The sequence below is a fragment of the Zonotrichia leucophrys genome, chromosome 3 (genome assembly GCF_028769735.1).
Source record: "Zonotrichia leucophrys gambelii isolate GWCS_2022_RI chromosome 3, RI_Zleu_2.0, whole genome shotgun sequence".
Classification (NCBI taxonomy): domain Eukaryota; kingdom Metazoa; phylum Chordata; class Aves; order Passeriformes; family Passerellidae; genus Zonotrichia; species Zonotrichia leucophrys.
In genome coordinates, this window is record NC_088172.1 from 12,820,837 (window position 1) to 12,842,349 (window position 21,513).

The window sequence follows — 21,513 nt, forward strand, 5'->3', positions numbered from 1 at the left end:
TAGTATAGTTTACTGTGCCATGGGGTTTCGCTTCTTTGTAGGAATCAATGTTCGTCCCCACTTCCCAAACCTTTTTCCAACAAATCCACCCAGGTATTTATTCTTTTAGTCATGCAGTTGGCCAAAGCCATCTGTGCAGAGAAGCTGCCATTGAGGGGTATTCCCCCATTCACCTTTTTTTAAGATTTTTGGTTCTACTAGAAAGAATCCTGAGTACACTCATCCTTCTCTTCCAGTTTGCCTCAAGTTTAACAAGGATACTATGGTTCTTCAGGATAGCAACAAAAAATTGGAAACAAACTTAATCCACAAGAGGCTTAAAATAGCACTGTAGTGGGAGGCTAGATGTTTGAGCTTGTTTTCACATTTTGAAAATTCCACTGTTTGCTTGAGAAGAGAAACACAAGGATTACTTTGATGAAATTGTTTGGGTTTTTTTTAGAAGCCCCGTATTTGTTACACAGTCAATACCAGACTTTGGGCACAATAACCCACAAGTAGCAACTTGACAGGAAAGTTAAAAAGGCACAAATTCTGTTAGGAACATAAAACTGAAATAGGGATGCAGAGCTGCAATGTGTCTCCATTATGACTTTCCCCAACAATTGCAATAATCAAGCTAGTAAGAGCAATCACAGTACCTTACAAGTGATGCTTATGCCCTGCTCTGCTGTCCCTCCAAGAGAGACTGAAGTCTCCCATGAGGCCCAGGGCTGGTGACTATGAGGCTGCTGCTGTCTGTCTATAGCTACATCTACTCAGTCCTCCTGGTTGGGTAGCCAGCAACAGACCCCCACCACAATGTCACCTGTCCCTGTGCTCCCTTTAATCCTGACCCACAAGCTCCCCATCAACTCCTCATCCATCCCCAGCGGAGTTCCATGCAGCCTGGCTGGTCACTGACACGGAGGGTAGCACCTGCTATTCCCTGCCAGTCCTTCCATCCCATTGCTCCTCTGTGGTGCCGCTGAGAGCACAGCCTTGCACATCTGAGCACGTCTCTAACTCATCCTGTTCATTCCCTATGATGCCTGCATTCCCACAGAGGCACTCTTGTGTCCCTGATGAGACAGACTCCCTGGCTGGAGTGTCTGTGAGTCCTTTGTGCCACTCTGCAGGGGCTCCTGCTGACCTGTAATCACTTTCCTGGCTCTGGGCATCTATGGCTGGCACTGGCATCAAACTGAGATGAGGAGTGGGAAGGGCTGAGGCTCTCCTCTGCCAGCAACCTTAGTTTAGAGCCCTCTTCACCAGCCTGGCGACCCTATGACCACCAATACTCCCACACATACACAGAAGATACAGTCCAGACACCCACTCCACCTTGTAAAAACTGCTTTATTGATTGCAGTTTACATGTTACAATTAACGTATGATTCCAATCATTAAGTCAGCTGCTTATAATAAGCTGCCACCACAGTCACATGGGAACTGGACAAAGAGATGTTAGTTGCTGAGGCATCCTCAAATGGAATCAGTTCGGCTTCTTGGGCATTGAAGAGACAAGAAGGTAATAAACAGCATACATTGTTCCTGAATTAAGAGACAGAAAAGATATTTTCAGATTAGCATACTGAATTCCTCTGAAGTCAGCTTTCCAGTTTGTTCCAGAAGAAATATTGACAAAAAGCAGCTGCAATTCAGACAAAATACAATTCCACGTCTCAATTTTTTTTGGTAATTCATATTTTAGAGAAAAAGTAAATAAATAAATACATTTCCACAGGCTGCAAAAAAAAAGAGATGGGGAAAAAAAGTGGGGAGAGGCATATCTGTGGATATGCCTCCACAATCATGAAGTAAGTTACTAATTCTTAAAGTAGCTGAACTGAAAATCCATTTGATCAACATGTTTAAGAGGCTACTGCAAAATTAGGCAACAAGCAACATAAAGATTATATATATATAGTATTATGAATCTTGGTTATAATTCTGCTAGTTTTCACAGCACATGAAAACTCAGTACACTGAGTATCACCTATCACTAAAAAGTCAGGCTAGTGTGAAAACTGGTTCATGTACATGCTATAATTACATTTTACTCCTTTGCAGAATACATGAAGTAGTTCTGTTTTTCTCTAACACCATATGTAAAACCTGAAGGAGTATTCAGACCATGCTGCTTAGTCTGGGAAAAAGTCATATGAAAATCTAAACCTGGAAAAAGCACAAATGAATACACAGTATGTCCAAATGTGGTTTTTGTTTCTCTATATAAACTTTGCACGTTATAAAGAAGAGATTGAAGGCATTGCATAATTATTTTACAGAGAAAACATCATTCATGTTGGAGAATTGTACCAAAGCAAAAATATTTCAGTATTAGCCTTACCGAACAGCGTCAGACCCGCAGTGGTTCTATACAACATAGAATCTTTTGCCCCACCTTTAAGATGCACTGGGAGGCCATTATCCTCCTAATGGAAACAAGTGACAAAAATTAACTATCTATATGCAATTTTTACAATATTGTGTTAATATAACTACAATTACCCAGTGGAAGAATTACTACCCCACAATATCTTTCCGACTCCCAAAAGACACTGAACCTTATTTAGATCCTGCTCTGTCTTGAAAGCTTTCACTCTGCTATCAGGTGATGACTCACTAGGGAAATATAAAAAGCCATGTGCACAGTTCATATCTAAAGCAGTGACTGGCAGATGGATGAACACTTCTGACACCAGCCAGAGCCCTCAGGTGCACGGGATGTGATTACCACCCCTAGAAACCTCCCGTCCATCTCCAGCACAGTCAGTCCCTGCTACAGGGAGCAACAGGGGGAGGAGTCTCTATTGTCACTTGGTGGCACACAGGAAATTGTTTTGCTCCACCCAAAGCAGAACTCCTAAGCAGCAGACCCACGTGATCTTTACTCCTGTCAGCAAGATGACGCTGCTCTGGATTTCAGGCCAGCCTCCAGTGCTGGTGACCTGCACCTTACCCCAGCTTAACTTGCTGTCCCACAAGAAAGGAATGGAAGGAGGAAGGGATATGCCTGTAGATCTCTGCCAGCAGAAACTGAACCTCTGACCCCGTCCCATCACCAACATCACCCTCCCATTTCCTTCCCCTTGGCTCACAATGAACACCGTGCTCCTTAGTCCAGTGTCTCAACAAGACTGGCTTTCTCTTTCCGAGGAAAGGAAACCAATACGAAACTAAAACAACTGAAGTGGGGCTTCTAATATATTTGGTCCCTTTCACGGAGCTGAAGACCAGTTTGTCCTCAGTCTGAAGCTACAGCTCCAGGTTGTGGCTCATAGCTGGGATTACTCTCTGGAATGTTCTCTGCTTTTACTACTTCACCTAGTGGCCCTATCAATCAGGAACAGAGTAATTCAGAAATTATTTTTAAAGATGGAATATTTTTCAAGGAATTAATCCAATCATTTAAGACCTCTACAGTTTTCATGACTGAGAAATACAGTAATACCACATCCTTATTAAAAATTACGGGGCTTATCTATGAGCTATAGAAAGAGATGTAGGATTTCAGATTTACCTTTTCACTGTTATTTCTGTCTTTTCACTCTTTTTCTCTATTTGTTCACTGGACATACTCCCCCATACCAACTAATGTCAGAGTACTTTATCTTTGTACCATGCCTAATACTTACAAGAAACTCCAGTAAAAATCATTTCATGAGGTAAAAAAAAAAACCCTAAAGAGTCAGCAAGTCAAGAATGCACGTAAAAATACTCAACCTCTGCAGAAAATAACTGCTAATTGCAAATACTCTAGTCATACAACACATTTTGAGAGCTCTCTTCAGATGTAAAGGGGAGCCTGATCAGTTCTTTTGAAAAAACCATGCAGTTATGATCTACTAAAACCTTGTTAATCTACTAACATTATTCAACTCATTCATTACCTGAAATATCTTCTGATTCTCAGAAACTCTATTTACAAGCCTGCGTGAAGCAGTGCTTATGGTTCTCTGGGAAATCTGGCGAAGAGCCTGAAATAGAGGATAAACAGTGTTTTAGAAACAGTGACATTTCACAGCTCTGTCCACACTGGGTAGAAATTGCTTCTTTGAAAAGCAAGATAGAAGTGGGACAGCAAAAATGAAAGCCTTTTAAAAACAAACAAACATAGAAAACTCCACCAAAACATGCTAGTTTTGAATTCAGTAAATTTTTCAGCAAACTATGTAAAGGACTGTTTGACTGGCTACCTGGAAAGGAAAAATTCGGGAAAATTACTTTCAGTAAGACACAACGGATTTATGGATCTGCAGCATAATCTTCAGGTTCCCTTTCAGGAGAAATCTCAGCCTCTGCCCCCTTAGACCTCAGTTTTAGGCACCATTTTCTGTATCTAAATAGCGAAAGGGACAATAATATTTTTGACAAAAATATTTGTGCTTGTGAAGACAAGGAACTCCTGTCACTGCTGCAGTTCACCTAGGAGCCACCAGCACAGGAGACAACCTTCAGAGTGCTAAGGAGACACCTTCATCCCACCACACAGCTTAAATCACCTTGCTGTGTCCTGAGCTGGAATCTGTTTCCACACACTGATCATATATAGGGTAGCCTACCAAAATCAATGACCTATTTACAATTCTTTAATCTGCCTTTGCTAAAATGTCAAGGTTTAGAGCGCGGCAGCTCAAAGCTGCAGGCGGCCTCGGCCTCCTTCAGGCAACATTGACAACACATCGTTTCCACACAATTACCCCCGCTGGAAACGCAGCCAGGGGGCGAGCAAACACAGGTGATGCTGGTTGCAAGGAACCGGACCAGGCATCTCCTCTCCTTACCCACCCCAAACAAACACGCTATAAAATAGATCTCCTTCGAGACGAGCGCAGCGTACCGAGCCCCGCGACTCAGCCTGATGCTCTCAAGTCCCTGAAGCTCAGCACTACATGGACCTTGCCCCGACCCCCGCAGGTCGCTCCGCAGCGCCCAGCAGGGAGAGCGGCCACCGCAGCCGAGCCCCGCAGCCGGGCGGGCACCCTGAGCGAGCCCCACACGCCGCCGGCGGCAGCGGGCCGCTCTCCTCGGGCCTCACCTGCACGTTCCGCCACATCGCGGCTCTTGGTCCTGTCACCTCCCGCCGGCAACAAGGGCAGCGGAAGGGGAAGCGGCTCCCCCGCCCACGGCGGACGCACCACAGAGGGAGCGGCCCGGAGCGCCGCCGCAGAGCCCACAGCGCCCCCCGCCAGTCCGCCCGGCCCGGCTTGGGTAGCAAGGCGGGCCCGGGAGCCCGGGCTGAGACCCCAGCGCCGGGAAGGAGGAGCGGTGACCTCTCAGAACACGCAGGGCCCGCAGCGGCTGAGGCACACCGGGAGCGTTTGATTGCCCACACAGCCCCGGCGGGGAACCTGCTGCCACCGGACTCTGTGGTTGCGGCCGCCTCCCTGCGCCTTCAGAGGGCGCTTTGGGAAATCCTTGAAATGTCCCCCCGAGGTCCTCCGTACAGAATTTTAAATCTCCTTCCGTTGAGGGGTTTAATACCTGCAGAGGGCGGGATGCGTGTCCCGGGAGAGCAGCACGCTGGGCTGCGCCTGTTCGCCTGGACTCGCTGGAATGCCCAGGGGCCGCCACTGCAGGCAAGGACGCCGAGCGAGGCAGAGCCTGGCTCCGACTCAGGAGCGGTTCTGGCACCCCTGCGTGGATGTGGCGTCCATCCTTTGCTGAGCCGCTACACTCAGAAAACCCCAAAGCACCCCAGGCAGTACCTGCCCTCTGCCTCAAGCTCTGTTAGTGGCTGGGACACAGAGTACTCTGCATGTGGGGGGGAAAAAACCCCAAAAAACCACAACCAAAAACCAACTAACTTCAGCTTCATGTTTCGCGATCTATAATTACATAGAGTGAAGAAATGCAGGAATTGTATGGAATACAAACCTACTTGAGTCTCAGGAAAGAATGAATTGCCCTTCAAGAAACTACTCTATGTAGTTGAACCCTATGTATGTTTTTTCTGCACTGCAGATCTAGCCCCGTAATTGCATTTTCCCATGCTTCAAGCTTATGCTGAAATACAATGCTGTCAGGAATGGCTTTGCTGCAGTTGAAGTGCACTTAGTTTTTGGCATTACTGTACTTTTGCACTGGTGCCAAACCTCATGATGAACAACGTGTGTCAAACACGACAAATTAGTGCTCAATTCAGTATGAAAATAACAAGGATCATATCTCAATCTTACGAGCTGTTCCAGAAAGAAACTAAAAATGCAATGATGAAGCATTTATAGATATAGCCTTAGCTGTGCAAAAATATTTAAAATAGCATTTAGAAAGCACAGTCATGGACAAATACGTGCTTTAACAAAGGAGGAAACTGGATGCATTATTTAATAAATGGATTTCAAACATTTGAGCAGTGCTATCACAGAGCAACACTTAAAAATACATTACTACACTGTAAGACAGATTTCCATTCATTCCTCTTGCAATCTTATGAGTGCATACAATATTTTATTCTGATTTTTATACACTCAGTTGGATACCAGATACTGGTAAAAGAATCATAATTCACAGATAAATTATTAATCCTGATTTCTGCTGTGTGAGCTACTTTCTGGTATGTCTGAATCTGAATTTCAGGGACATTTTCTGTAAAAATACCCTTTACAACAGAAAGGCCATACTTAAGGATTGGCATGTGGGTTACCTACCTGATCAAAGCTACATAATAACTGCTCAGAGCTGGTCTCTTCAGTGTTGACTAATTCATGAAGAAATGAAAACTTGAGGGAATGAGAAATGGCAACTTGCTGCTTTAAGATGAAGGTGTTTCATTAGAAACAAACACACTGCTTCTTCCTAACTGAACAGGGCAATTCTTGCATGTATTGCATTGTGTAACAAAATTGTTTATCAAAACTCATTGTTGAACAGTTCTGTTTAAGCCAGAAAGAAAGCAGGCCTGTTAACCTAGCTGTTTAGAAGCATTTGTCATAAAATAGTGTTCTACCTCTTCAGGCAGTAATATAAGGGTGCATAAATCCTAAGATGACATAAAATTAGGCCTCAGCAGGCGATCCTAAATACAGTATTTTCCTTTCTTCCAAGAATATCACAGTCCAGTCCTTCCCATTTTCATAATAGAACTAATGAGGTTATTAATTACATTCTTGCACCTCTAACATTAAGCATCTCACCATTTTATTTTGCAAAATTTTTGGGCAGAGTCCTCAGGTAAAAATTCAATTCAATTTGCACATAACTCTGCTATTCCATTTGCTCAAATTGTTTATTTTACATGATCTTTATCAAGGGTCTAGTGAGAAAGATACTTCATTTTATATTTTTTAAAAAACTTCTTGAGCTTCCTTAGTGATTGACTTACACTTTTATTCCTCTTTATTTCATCCCTATGACAAAATGAGAGATAATCTTCCAGCTTCAGACTTTGCAGCAGCAGTTGATGTAACTCAGGTGGACAGTATCACTTCACTTGCAAGCACAGGCTAAAGATGTTCCGACTGGGAGGCTTATGGGGAGGTAATTTCTTACTTGAGACTCAGGTCATGTAAGGACCTGCTAATTCTTATCATGCCATTTCGTAATGGTCTTCAGTCTTAACTGATACTGTCAAATAAGATTAGACTTCACATGTAGGCACAGAATGCAATGGTGATTGAACTTTCTGTGAACTAGAAGGGAGGGAATTTTTACATGAAAATACTCCTGGTGCTCTGAGGAAAATATAATACTGCTACTAATATTAAATAAAATTTAATACTACTAAAATTAAATAGAATTTAATACTTCTACTAATCAAACAAAATCCCAAAACTTTTCACAATTGGGCTTTCTGAAAATAAACTTCAGAGTCTATTTTGACACTGCCAGAAGCAGTCTCTTCCATAAACTGGCCACATTGCTAAGAAGCCAGCAAGAATAAAATTGACTTAGATTTTCATCATTTTGTCTTCTCCTTTGAAAGAGAGCATTTTGGGCAGGTTGTTCAATACAGACAAGCCTTTTATATGGGGAACATTTTGGGGGTATTGGAGAGGTTTTATGTTGAATTACTGAATTAAAATTAAAAAAACAACTTATGTAATACCAAGGGTAGATCACGTTTTCAGGAAAGATCAGAAACCCTTTGTCTTGTCACAGGAACTTTGAGGATCAGATTACTCTGTGTTTATGCAATGTTCTTTGTCTTCTTCAGCAGTTGCATTAAAGTAACTTAATTTACTGTAGGTACCTGATTTAGACTTAAGTCACCTTTTTCCACTAAGCACTCTCTTCAACTCAGTCTGTTCTTTTCCCACCGCAAGTAGGGCATGTGAGAGAAGGGTGCAGTCAATAACATTTCCTGTGAATCCAATCCAACCAGCCATGCTCATTGCTCTGTTTGCAGATGTTACTTGACCTACACTCTCATGGCCTTTCCTCCCTCAGAGACTTCTATTAAAAAAAGACTTGCATCCTTCCTCAATATTCATAATTAATCCTTGAAAGACTCCAAGGATCTCCATTGTTGTCAATATGACAGCCAGACAAATGAACATGAGTGAAGGAAGAGTTTACAAATTTGACCAATATTTTGAACTCTTACAAGCATTTTAAGCTCCACAGGCACACTGTCCCATGTATTTACTGCTAAAGGCTCTCAGAGAACCCACTTAATTGCAATAAAAACCAGACAGCAATTCTCACCCTGGTGCTCTTCATTGAGATTGAAGATACATTGACAGCTATAGTCAGTAAAAAAAAAAAAAGTAAGGCATTGAAAAATATTACGAGGTGAAGAGAGAAAAATATTTCTTTTTTAATTTTAAGCACAGCCCAAAAAGCAGCCTTTCCCACTTGGAAAAAATAGGAATTATGAATGAAGCAGAATATATTTGCATTTCAAGTGACAAACACAAACTTTAAAAATCAAAATATTTTAATAACCAGTAATTGTGAGACATCCCCTTGCTCATTTACTCTATCTTAGACTAGCAGCTACTCCACAGCCAGTTTAACACATTCTCCAAGTTTTCAAGGGTACATACCCTTATTCTGTAACCCTAGCAACATGAATACAACACTGTTAATAAAATCTTACAAGGTACTATTTGCAAGCCCTGTTCTGCCAGGCTGTACTATGCAAATAAATTATAATATGTAGTTACAGAAAGCTAGCACACTGGAAATGCTGCCTCATTCCACAGTTTATCCAGACTTACACATTTAAAATCTTAGGCTACACAAGTAATTAAGTCATGTCATGTGATTATGTGATAAATAAATAGTTTTGTTTAAAGTTGCCTGTAGATTAAGCTATTGGACCATGCATTTTTGTAATAAATATGCAATCCCAGAAATACAACTCATTTAAAACTGCATTTACACTTAATGATGTCTTTTCATCCAGATAAAAATAAATATATGTTCAAGAACAAAACCAAATCTCTTACTAAATGGTTTGCAGAATTTATTAGGTCTCTTTTAATATATTCCATACTTTATCAAGCTAGTTGCATATAAAGTGATCTCCACCATATACATTAGAGTTTCTGTGCATCATCTAAAAAAAGTCACCAAAAAGTAATATTTTACAGGTTGCAGTTAACTTTCAATTAACCTAAGGTGAATCCTTCTGTAATTTAAGACACTAACCTGCACATTGCGTCTAACTGCAATATTTAAATTATGTTTCACAGCAAGCTAAACCTGCATTTCAGGGAAAAATGTCACTGCCATCTCAACTTCTGAACTTCTATCGTTTACTTCCTAAACACCACAAAAAATTAATGTGGTGTTCACTCCAAATAAGGAAAAAGTATACAATTCCCTTAAAACAAAGCCTGCTCAGAATACATATGCTTTAAAAAAATCAGGAAACTCCTCGAGTAAAAGGAATTCACCCCAGTAAAAGGAATTCACCCCGATGTATGAATGGAAAAAAACCTTTTAAGTTCTTCTTGATTAATGCTAGGTGCTGCTCATAAAAAGCAAAACCAGCAAAAAGTGAACGAGGATTGGATATGACTTAAAGCAAAGAAAATTAGAAAAATATTATATCTGCAACAAGCATGTCCCAATTTAGAGCAATCTTTTAAAGGTCTCACACAGATAATTAACAAATAGGTTTTCTGGTATTTTCATAGGATGCTCATTTACTGGCCAGGCACATATATTGTAAATATACAAAGATTTAATATAATAGAGGTGGGTAGGACACAGGAAAAATATTTAACAACTTGTATAAATATATTAAAATCTCAGCAAGAAAGGTAGGAGCCCATGCACACAAGACAGTAAATCGAAGAAAACATTTAAGACTTGACTTCTTCCAACAGCACTGACACCTGAATTCTGGAAAGTCAACAATTTACAGTATCTTAAACCATCTTTCTCCACACAATCTAAATGTACTGAATCATACCGACATTACATAGCACGTGAACAAGCAGCAGATGCATCAAGGGAACAGGAGCTATATGCATCATATGGCCTGCCCAGTTAGAGGCAAACATCAGAAAAACTGTTTCTGACATAGGCAGAGATACAATCAATAGAGCTAATTGTATACCCGTCATTTTCAAGAGTTAATCCACAGTATGGGAAAGGGGAGCTTTAGGTAAAAGTTATGCACCCAGTCTCAGAAATGACAGAAGCAGAGTGTCTTTCAAAAACTGGGTCCATTCTGGACTGGCCTTGATGCACATGCAGTACACTTATTTTCAGAATGCAAGATTAATTGGGAATGTCTGCACTGGTGTTTCGATTGCCGTATTTGTGATGAATGAATAGCAATACCACTCCTAAGAAGAAGCATATGGACCCAACAGTGATGTAAGCAATTCCCAGGAAGGGATTTTTGCCTCCCATCCATGATATGGTGCTTAGGATCATCCTTTTTCGTCCATCAAAACTGTGTACAGGATAATCTGAAAAAACATTTAGGAAAACAAGAAGCAAGTTTCTAAACCCAGCTTGAAGTGGGCACATGAAAATTTTTGTCATTTCAATCAGGTTCCAAATACTAACTGTTGCCTCTGGAACTGGAATTGCAAATATGGAACATTCAGCTGTTCTTTTTGGATAAAACTAATCTGGGCATTGTCAGCTACTTCAAAACAAAAGCCATATTAAGAGACACTAACCCAGAAGAAGAGTAAAATGCATGATTTTGTGTGTTTATGAAAGCAGCTTCAATAAAGTGAGGGAAATATAAATTTCAGTCCCTGTGTTTATTTTACTACAAAATTTTTCTTTACATTCTGTTTTACATGCACTCCCCACATTTTTACCGCAGAGGAGAACACTGCAGTAGCTATATAAAAAGTATCATTAAGTGCTTTTGAATTTTAAGAATTCGGTAACTATGACAACCCTCCTTCTCTAGTCTCCTGCATTTCTACCTAATATTTAGTCCCCTCAACAAAGAATGACGGTCCTTCACCTGATCCACAGCTCTGTCATTTTTGTGACCTTCAGTCAGTCTGCCTTTCATCACATAGTGTCATTTCACCTTGAAGTTAGAGTTCTTAAATTCCTTTGCTACCAGCTACATCTGTTCTTTGCTCTTTTCCTATGCTTTTCTCAGTTCCTTCCCAGCATCCAACCAATCTGATTTCCCTGTCTCTACGAGGCTATTAATGCTATAAAACTAGCACTTAGAAGAAGTAAAAGATGGTAACAATCTATCTGGGTCTCAGTGCCAGTTTTCAACCACAGCTCAATACCATCTCTTTTCAGAGATGGTAAGAAGAAAGGCTAGTTCCATCTGATAAGTTGCAGATATCTATTTGTATAATCCAGCTAAGGCCTGCTTTCAAAGGATACTGTATGCAATATCCAAAGAGTATTTTCCAGCCTGTAAGGTAGGCTGAAAGTTGTTCTTCCTTTCAATGAGACGATAGAGCTTGCGAAACGTTGGCAGAGCAGCTGTGCGCATCCACACGATGAAGTCCTCGTTGATAAAGCCGTTGTTGTCAGGCTCTGAGTCCAGCATATACACTGGCTTGGGCCAGTTCACAGGTTTTGTTGTGCCTAGGATTAAACAAAAATAATAAAGTATTTCAAATACAAAACTGAGTAACACATTGGCTCATCAAAATCCATTCTAATCCACAAAAAAACCACATGAATTTCCAAACAGTATGAACAGACAGGCTGACTTACTTCTGTTGCAACGCACTGGGCTGTTTAAGAACTTTTTATTTTGCAGGTTTAATAGTTTGAATTCTATAAATAAATAACTTAACCGCACTGTCCACTGTTTAAACAATTCATGCAGATGGGAAGTCATGTCTCAAAGCACTGCTCAGTGGGTAATTCTCCATTATGATGATAGGCCCTCTGCTCACTTGGTAGAATTTGAGAATCAGGAGCATGCAACATTTTAAACATCATTTCAGATTATGTCCAAATGCTTTTGCTACTGTTATTGGAAATACAATTCCACATTGTATTAAGGTAAAGTATCTGCTTTTTCAAGGGTAGCCATCATACTGACAACACGTAATTTGGCTATGACTAAGCAAGAAACCCACATCAGGTTAAGCCTGAAGTTATTATATACCTTGCATGAACACACATGCTCTTAGAGCCCTAAAAAGGGGCTTTTTCAGACATAGTAGCCAAAGAAAACTTTTATCTGCCAAATTGTGTATAATCTAAAAAATCAGACACGTCAGTCACTTCTAATAACAAAAAAAAGAATCAGTTTTTTTAGAGAACAGCACAACCTAGACATAGAAACATTTAAACGAAAACTCCGTATGAAGAGTTTCATTTAATGACTGTAGGATTTCTTTGTAAGTTAAATCCAAACACGACAGAACTTTTACCGGTCTTGACTGGAATAAAATTAAATTTCTTTACAGTGGCTGGTATGGGACAATGTTTTGGATTTGTGCTTGACACATTGTTGATAAAAAGTGATGTTTCTGTTATTTCTAAGCAGTATTTGCCAGCATCAAGGCATCAGCTTCAGCTCCTCAGCTGTGAGGAGATAGGAGAGGTGTCCAGGAGAGACTGGGCAGGGACACAGATGGGATAGCTGATCCCAGCTGACCAGAGATATCCCATACCATAGAAATGAGCAGGTAGAGGCAGGCAGGGCCTACTTTAGCTCAGGAACTCAGATGGTGGTGAGCAATCATTTCTTTTGCATTACTTGTTTTTCTTGGGTCTTATTTTCCTCTCTCCTTGCTGTGTTTTTTGTTTGGTTGTTTGTTTTTAATTACTGAACAACTTTATCTCAACCTATGTGCCTTCTCACTTTCAGCCTTCCAATTCTTCCTTCCACTGAGCAAGGGCATGGTTAGTGAGACACTGTGTGATGCTTAGTTGCCAAGTGGGGTTAAACCCCAACAGTGTACATTACACATTTTTTAGTATTCAGGGTACAAGAAAAAAATCAGAAATTAAAAAACTACCAAATTAATGATTACAGTAAAAGTAAAAACCAAACATGTTTATGAGAAACTTGCAGGTTTTTACAAGTTATCCACAACTGTGAGACGTGTGCTGCCATCAAGCAAGCCAAGCGAGTGAAGCCCCTATAGTACAACAAGCAGTAAAGACTGATAATAGAGCAACCACTCCCAAAAGAGACTTTCAGAATTTGTCATCTTTTCAAAGTAGTGTCATCTGGTATTGTTCATTTTGTGTGCTGAAGAGTGCTGTGCCTGTTAAATAAACAAGTACTTTCCACTTCTCTCGGAAGAGTTCTTCCCGAACTGGTTAAGAAGAAAAGCCATGTAAGTTTGTTTTCTAGAGGAGCTCCTTTAGAGATTCTCTACCAAATTTGCCCTAAACCAAAACAATTATTTAAAGACAATCTTTCAAATAGCAGAGTAGTCCTTAGCTTGGATTTCTTCAGAGAACATTTATTTAGTACATTCAGTAAAATGTCTGAGGTAAAGCTCTGAAATCAAAATGTGTTTGAAATCAAAAGGTGTTTGAAGCATTTTGCTGTTCTTAAAATGTCACTTTTTTTCTTTTTTTACCTTGGAAAAGTGCAGTTAAGTTGTTTCCATCTCCTGTAGGATTCCTGAACTTTACATTTTTATCTGTCCACCATGCAATGCCTTTTTTGATCAAAGTAATCGGAGTCCTTGTGTCATTATCGATGCGGTATAACTCCAGTGTATCTAAAGACAAAATCAAATTAGAAGATCAGCTGCAGAAACATTCCTTAGATAGATGATCATGATAAGCACTGAAACAATTACCTCCAGGAGAAAACAAAATAAAGATAAGCAGGCAAGGCATTTACTGTCTGCCTGACACAATAACAACCTGTTCTGTAAGAATCAGTGTATATGAGATAGCAGTTTATTATCCATATATGATATCTATGTTTCTAAATCACAGCAGTAGCAGATTCTCACAACAGGTATTTCCATCCTTTGTGTGCTGTAAGATTAAATTAATTCTCCTAGCAATTTTTAAACAAGTACAAGCAGTACAAGATATTTATTTTATTCTGAACAATGAAAATGTGTTAATTCAAAACAAAAAAAAGCCCACACTATCTTTATCCAGAATAATGTGCAACACAACAGATAACATACACTAGATCACAGACCCATATAAATGATAAGTTAAAATTGTGACCATACCATTAAACATACTGTTGGCAATAGCTCCACAAGGAGCAATGGGTTTGTCCTCGTTTGTGCGGTAAGGCTCACATTCCTTACTTGGATTCTGATAGTTAGAAAGAAAAAAGGCAAATGAGTCTGTCCTACTTCATACAACTAACTTGCTTTTTACTACATGATCAATACGAATTATAATATTTTACAGTTATTTTCAGTAAACAAAATATCAATTCCTTATGGTTGCCTACTGTTATGTAAAAATTCTAGGACCTCATTATCATGAAACTAAATAATTTATGTGGTGATTTATGCAATAGACAGAAATTAGTTGGTCATTCACATCCAAGCATGAATACCTACAAGTAGTGAACTGTTGTCTCCATTTAGCTGGCTGTCATCCCGAGATTTCACATAACGACGGTGGTTTTGATAAAAGTTGGAAAGTCCATAATACATGAATACATTGCTCTACAAAAAGCAAGATGGGGAAAGAAGGATTTCATTAATACAAACCTGCAATTTTAAGTTCCTAAACTCTTAGGTTTATAGCAACATTCATAAAGTAAGAACCTCAATCCTCAAACTTCATGAGTACACAATGTACTGTCCTAACAAGGCTGAAGCCAAACAATATAAACGTGCCACCAACTATCAGAATGATATTCACCAGCACCAACCCCAAAACCTGTCTTGTCCAATGTAGAACCCATAAGCCTCATTTGCCTCCAATTTGCCAGAAAGCACTTATTTGGTATTTCCAATTCCTGTTAAACTGAGATTTTTTTATATCATGCAGGAATAGCTCATCTACTCTCTAGCTATGTGACACATAGGGTAACTTTGAATGTGTAAAACACAAGCATTCCACTTAATGTTTTACATTTCCAGACAAATGGAGGCATTAAGAAACATCTCATCCCTCCTGATGAAAAAGGGAACACAAAAATCAGATCTAAGTTCAAAGGAAAACCAAAACTAATCCTCTAAAACAGGAAAAAAAAATTTCAGTGACAAAACTTTCATTTTCAATATGAAATAGATGATATAAACTGTTCTGACGTCATCCTGCATACAGGGCAGCATACCTCAAATGCATGTTCCAGTGTGAAATTGATGGTGCATGTACAAGGGGGTGTGCTGTCCCAGGACACATTTAAGCATTTGTTGCAGGGACTAGAAGGTTCTGTTCCTGTATAGTCAATCTGTAACAGAAAGTGCAGTCATTAATTTACAATGGGAGAATAAAGAAAAATTATTAAGCAAGAGTTGCTGTGGCATTTATTTTGCAATCATATCTCAACACCAAGAGCACATTCAGGCCTATCTGATAATCTCAAGAAGTCTTTTCCAGCCTTAACCATTCTGTAAATGAGTTTTTGATTCTGACTATATGCTTGATTTCAGATGCGAACAAATTAAACACTAAGGTTAAATTACTCCTGGAGCAAAACCAAACAAAACCAACAAGCCCCGCACACAGCCCCAACCCTGCCCCAAACCAACCAAAAAAACAACACCAAAACAAAACCAGCAGATACTCCACACAATGTGATGTTTCCAAACACACACACTATGAAAAGCAGATCACAGTTTTTACATGCTTTCCAGAGAGATTAAGCTTTTAAAAGTCCAGCTATTTAATGAAAAAAGATTTGTGTTAGAAAAACTTGATTTGTTGGCCATTTTTAGCCACCTAATTGGAAGAAAAAAATTTTAAATCACTTAATGCCCAAAAATCGTCCTAAAACAGGAAAGATTATTACACCAATATTGTTTTGTCAGGAATAGGAAAATAATCAGTATATGGACAAGAAAGATGATCAGTATTATTCTGGCTTACACAGTATGTTCTGTCTTGAATATTGTAGACCATAAAAAGCCTTTTTTAAAAATCTGTACATTCAGCCTTATCAGCCACAAGCTCACCCTACAGTCCAAGCCAACTCAAGTAACTTGACCACATCAGCTCTCTCTCACATGTAGCTCCAGAAAGTGGGGTAGGAGAAAGCTTATGTCTGTCTATAAAAGATGTATTTCTACACTTAACATGAATTACCTATTTCAGAATTTAGACTCAGACTGGTGAAATATATACTTCACTGCAAAAAAACTGTGCAGCAGCAGCAGCAGCATTTAAACTAGAACATCTATACAGTTATACAAAAGGCTGCTGCAAGTTGTTTGTAGTGAAAGGCATAACCAAGAACTAGTGATTTATGACTGGTCCTAATGCCCATATTTAGGTTAGCTAACATAACCACACACAGTGTATTCAGGAAAGAAATGAAGCCTATATTCCTCAGCATCTTCTTCAGGGTCTCTCTTCCCGTGATTTCTTCAGTATCTATTAAGCTGCAACCAGCTCCATCAGCAAACATCTTTACTGATTGGCATTTGCTCTGCTGCCAGATTTCTGACAGACAAAACCTACGCACTAATGAGCCTAGCTGAAACTAGACAGCTTCAGAAGCTATTACCTGGCAGAGAGAGAGATTGAGAGAGGATCATGATCTTTACAGCTCAGCTGAACACGATATTAAGTTTATGCTGATCTAGAAATAGCACTGCTGCAGCAGCCATGACCAGCTTTGTTTAGCTGCAGCAGACAGACCCCACTGCTGCTCCCAATGAACAATGCATCTCATTTGTTGAAGGCTAACTCAGGGGTGGGTGTGTTCTGCCAAAGTAAGCTGAAGCAAGCATTTCCTTTAGAAAGAACTTGCCAGTGTGAGAAGTTGTTTCAGGTCAAGAGCACACACTAAAGACTAAGATTGCAAAAGACCTAAAGATGTCACTTTTAAAAACGTAATGGACTAAATTCTGTGGAGCATGAAATTGACATATATTGAAGCAGTACTATGTTTTGATGCACTGTTATCAGCTTGCATGCCATCAAAGAGCTTTCCTGTACAGTAACTGCCAACACAAGTGTATTTTTCTGCATCCACATTTACAGATTACATTCAAGAGAGCTTACTTAAAAGGATGAAGGCATCCATCTTCACCTCTTGACAAAGTAACACTTTTGACTGTGAGAGTGAAGGACTGACTATGGAGTCCACGGCAAGAACCTGCCTGACCCCTCTGTTCTGTCCCATGGGATCACCCAACAGCTCACATCCAGACACAGTGAGCCCTTCCAAAAATCTCCAGATTTAAGGACATTGGGTCACTGGGTGTATCCAAGTTATTCCACACCAATGGCCTTTCAGGCTGTTGATGTCTGTCAGCTGACATACACCGACAGAAGTAACATAATTACTGCATACACATATTCTCCAAACTAGTTGTGATTTTGCAGACTTCATACTTTGTCCTACTCTGCTTAACCATTTCTTGTATAACAGGCAATCCATAAATCTGGTCCTCTTTGTAGGTTTTATTAATTTTTTATCATTCCTGACATGAGGCTACAGGATCTGCACACAAGGCTGAAGATCCAGGCTACAGTAATGTACTTATTTTCAGTTATCCATTCCTAGCCATGTCTTAAGTCAATCTGGCTTTTTATCTACCATTATGCATTTCACAGCAACAGTCACAGCACAAAGATCTCTTTCCCACACATTTCATACTTTGTATATTCCTCATATTATATTTTATCATTCCTCATTTTATCATATATTAATATGCTCTGTCAGTGCTTTTTATTCACTCTGTATATATTTTTAAAAAAACCAACACTCCAAAGAAAAAAAACACCTCCAAGAAATGAACTATTTTAACAACAGACTCAAGATAAATGACTGATTATGCCTTTTAGAAACCATGAAAAAATGCTAGAGAAAACACAACAAAAACCTGATAGGCCTAGTACACTTAAACTGTTGGAAATCTTCCACATTTGAATTCAAGACATCTTATAAAGGAAATCAATGGAAGAGGTACATTTTGCTGATCAGTCCTTGCACCTGTAGAAGAACAGCACAGTCCACAGAGATACTAATGGCTACCATACCTTTTTTCAGGAAAGAGTGACTTGAACCTAAATATGTATTCAGGGTCGCAAATTATGCATCCTACTCAATTCCAGTACACTAAGCTTACAGGCACATACACACAGATTTGAGAGCTATGCTGTTGCTTAGGAGGCAGGTGTAAATCACCACCTGTGCTTCCTGCCCCGATTACATTTCTAAAAAAGCTTAGTCACTGCATGGAGCTTCTGGATGTCTTGTCTCCCACAGCCAAACTTACAGCTGTTTGTGAATAACTTTTGGAGGTTATAACAAAAGCCAGCATTCTAAGCAGGGATGTATGTAATCTAAGCATGTATGTGACAGCAGTGTCTTAAACTGCACCCCTCAGTGATGTTTAGAGCCCAGATGTTGGTCCTAATTGGTAAAATGCTTTATCTGTGTTTTGCAGCTGCAACTATAAAGCCTTTTTTGATTTAAACTTTTGTTTTCCTAAATTCAGCTGCCTTTAGGATGATAATCTCACTTGCAGAGTGTCACTTCATAAAACAAATTTGAGGATCAGGCAACTGAACACAAACTTGCCCCTTCTGACTTAGCACAGGCTCCAAAGTCCCTTCTGTCCTCACAAAAGCCTAACAGCTGGATTTCTGAGAATTTCAAAAGGTGAAAGGGTAAATCCATACAGTAAAACAAACAAATGAAAATCTTATCAGTCTTGACTATCCTGAAATTGGAGAGGATTGAAGGCCTGTGCCAACAGGTCTCCACTGCAAATGGTTACTGCTGCTCTCTATACACAACCTGACTGTGTAGGGGAGTGTTGGTTGGGCTCCCAGCTCACCTACGACTTTTGTGCCAGATGTTAGGTGGGAACAGCTGGTTTTTGGGTTCTACTGGAAATTACCAGCAGTACCTGACTGAGCTGCTTAAGCAACAACAGTATATAAAAACCCTGTATGTGCATACAGCAGCAATATAGGGACAAGAAGTCACATACATTTTTGGACTCATGAAACTGATGCATTTCTTGTTCCCATAGATCAATGCAGATTCAGTCATAATGGAAAAAGGACATATTTGTCCAATTACAATGATCTAAAACTTTGTACTCATTTACTACAGAAATGGCTATTTTAAATGCAGTTGTCAACAAAAATCAGAGTTAGCAAGGATACTTTTGTACTTCTCTCCAGGAGTCTTGGAAACGTGCAATTGTATTTACCTTAAATATGTTACAACATGACAATTTAAAAATCGTTGTGCCCATGACAAGTTGGCCATGTTCTCTGAGGCACCTGTGCCAATTTTCAGATGTTCAGCACAACCCTAACACTTGTTATAAGCAGCAACTATTTTCTACAAAATATGCTTACATACAAATTAGGATGCTGTACAACACACTTCAGCTTTTGGGTTTTCCCTTCTGCTTTTCTCCTTAACTGTAACTGTAGATCTTAACATAAAAGGAGATAAAATTGGTTTCATTATAACCTTATTTGCATTTTAAGAGAAATATGGAAACACCATTCATTCCCTACCTCGTGATTTCTTTAGCTAACTGGGCTTCAGTGACAACTTGCCACCAGCTAAGCTACTGTCTTAAACTCTATTTATTTGAAAGTGACAGCTTAGTCCAGTAACTGGAGTGATTTGATCCACAAAAATTCGTACTCTCCAATAAAAAAGCACAATGAACAACCACACACCTTCCTCCCTACAATCAATCTCAGTCATACTAGCTCATCAAAACTAATAGCTGCCAATTGCTTCTCAAGGCTGCCCATCCCTAAGCCCTGTGCGTTATTTCAACACAAACTGGTTCTGTTATCAAATGGATCGATCTGTGATACACAGTTCAGTTTTCAGCTAATGCTCAGCAACTTTTCACAGCAGTAGCATGGCTGGTTATCAGATGTAAATCTGATAAAACTGTAAATCTGATAAACTCAGACTGGAGTTTTCTAAGCGTTAATTAGAAAAAGCCATACTCTTTGATCCTTGTTTCCAAGCTTACTCTGGACATCCTGGTCTCCCATACAGCACCTGCAACATTAAATTATCGGTGCAGGTAAGAATAACAGCAATACATTCACCACAGAGCTTTGTCCTGAAAATACAGTTACTTTGGAACATTTGGACATAAATAATGGACTGCCACAGGCTATTCCACGGATGATGCGCTGCCTGTACTGCTGAGGAAGAAAAGGAGCACTGGGCTGTGTCGATTAAAGGCAGGCAGTAACTTCCCTGAAGCTCCCTCGGGAGCACTGACAGAACTCACGGAAGAGCTCCAGCCTATCCGGAGACTACTGACACTCGCTGTCTGCTCGGGGTAATTAATGGACGCTCTGCTGACGAGCACAGACGTTAGGCCGGATCGGAACCACCGGGTCCCCCCGCACGGCACCCGCCTGGTCCCGGCCGGCCGGCAGGGGACCGGCTTTGCCCGGAGCCGCAGGCGGCCCCCGGCCGGCGATCCCCGCTCGCCCTGCCCGGCCCGGCCTCCCCGAGCGGGCCTCGGGCACCCAAAGCCCCCGCCGGGCATACCCGCCCGCGCACCTCGTACTCGCGGATGTTGTTGGAGGTGACGAAGATGCCAATGCCGATGGGGATGAAGATGAGGCCGATGATGAAGAAGGCCGGCAGCACCGTGCCCGCCGTCAGGATGGGCTGCCAAGCCGGCAGGCGCTGCTGCTTGAACGCGGTGTTGTCGGGCTTGCGGGTCTTCACGGCGCCCCCGCCGCCGCCGCCCACCGCGCCGCCGCCCGGCACGCCGACGCCGCCCGAGGGGTGCCCGTCCGCCTCCTCCTTGGCGCTGTAGTTCACCGCCATGGCGCCGCCGCCGCCGCCGCGCGACACGTGACCGGGGGCACCGCGCCTGCGCACTCGGCCGCGGCGCTGCGGGAGGGGGCACGGCGGGCGCGGCCCGCCCAGACCATGGCGTCCTGGAGTAATGGAGGCACGGAATCGTCAGGAGTGGGAGAGACCTGCGGGATCGTCCGGTCCGATTATCCACCTGGCACTGCCACTGTGACCCCTAAACCACTAAACCACGTCACCCAGTGCCAGATCCA

At 40.9% G+C, this 21,513-nt stretch overlaps 2 protein-coding genes across 2 annotated transcripts; both read right to left on the minus strand.

Annotated features, from left to right (window-relative positions):
• Positions 1-1,318: 1,318 nt before the first annotated feature.
• Positions 1,319-5,179, minus strand: LOC135445247 (cytochrome c oxidase subunit 7A2, mitochondrial). Its single transcript, XM_064707406.1, has 4 exons — positions 5,024-5,179; positions 3,876-3,962; positions 2,333-2,417; positions 1,319-1,533 (listed from the first exon to the last, which is right to left on the minus strand). Exons 1-4 carry the CDS (start codon positions 5,039-5,041, stop codon positions 1,475-1,477), a joined length of 249 nt encoding a protein of 82 aa, XP_064563476.1. The 5' UTR covers positions 5,042-5,179; the 3' UTR covers positions 1,319-1,474.
• Positions 5,180-9,371: 4,192 nt separating this feature from the next.
• TMEM30A (transmembrane protein 30A) lies at positions 9,372-21,304 on the minus strand. The gene is made up of 7 exons (XM_064707405.1): positions 20,999-21,304; positions 15,605-15,721; positions 14,880-14,987; positions 14,538-14,625; positions 13,923-14,066; positions 11,752-11,958; positions 9,372-10,853 (listed from the first exon to the last, which is right to left on the minus strand). The coding sequence occupies exons 1-7, from the start codon at positions 21,269-21,271 to the stop codon at positions 10,660-10,662; spliced, it is 1,131 nt and encodes a 376-aa protein (XP_064563475.1). The 5' UTR covers positions 21,272-21,304; the 3' UTR covers positions 9,372-10,659.
• Between the last annotated feature and the right edge of the window lie 209 nt (positions 21,305-21,513).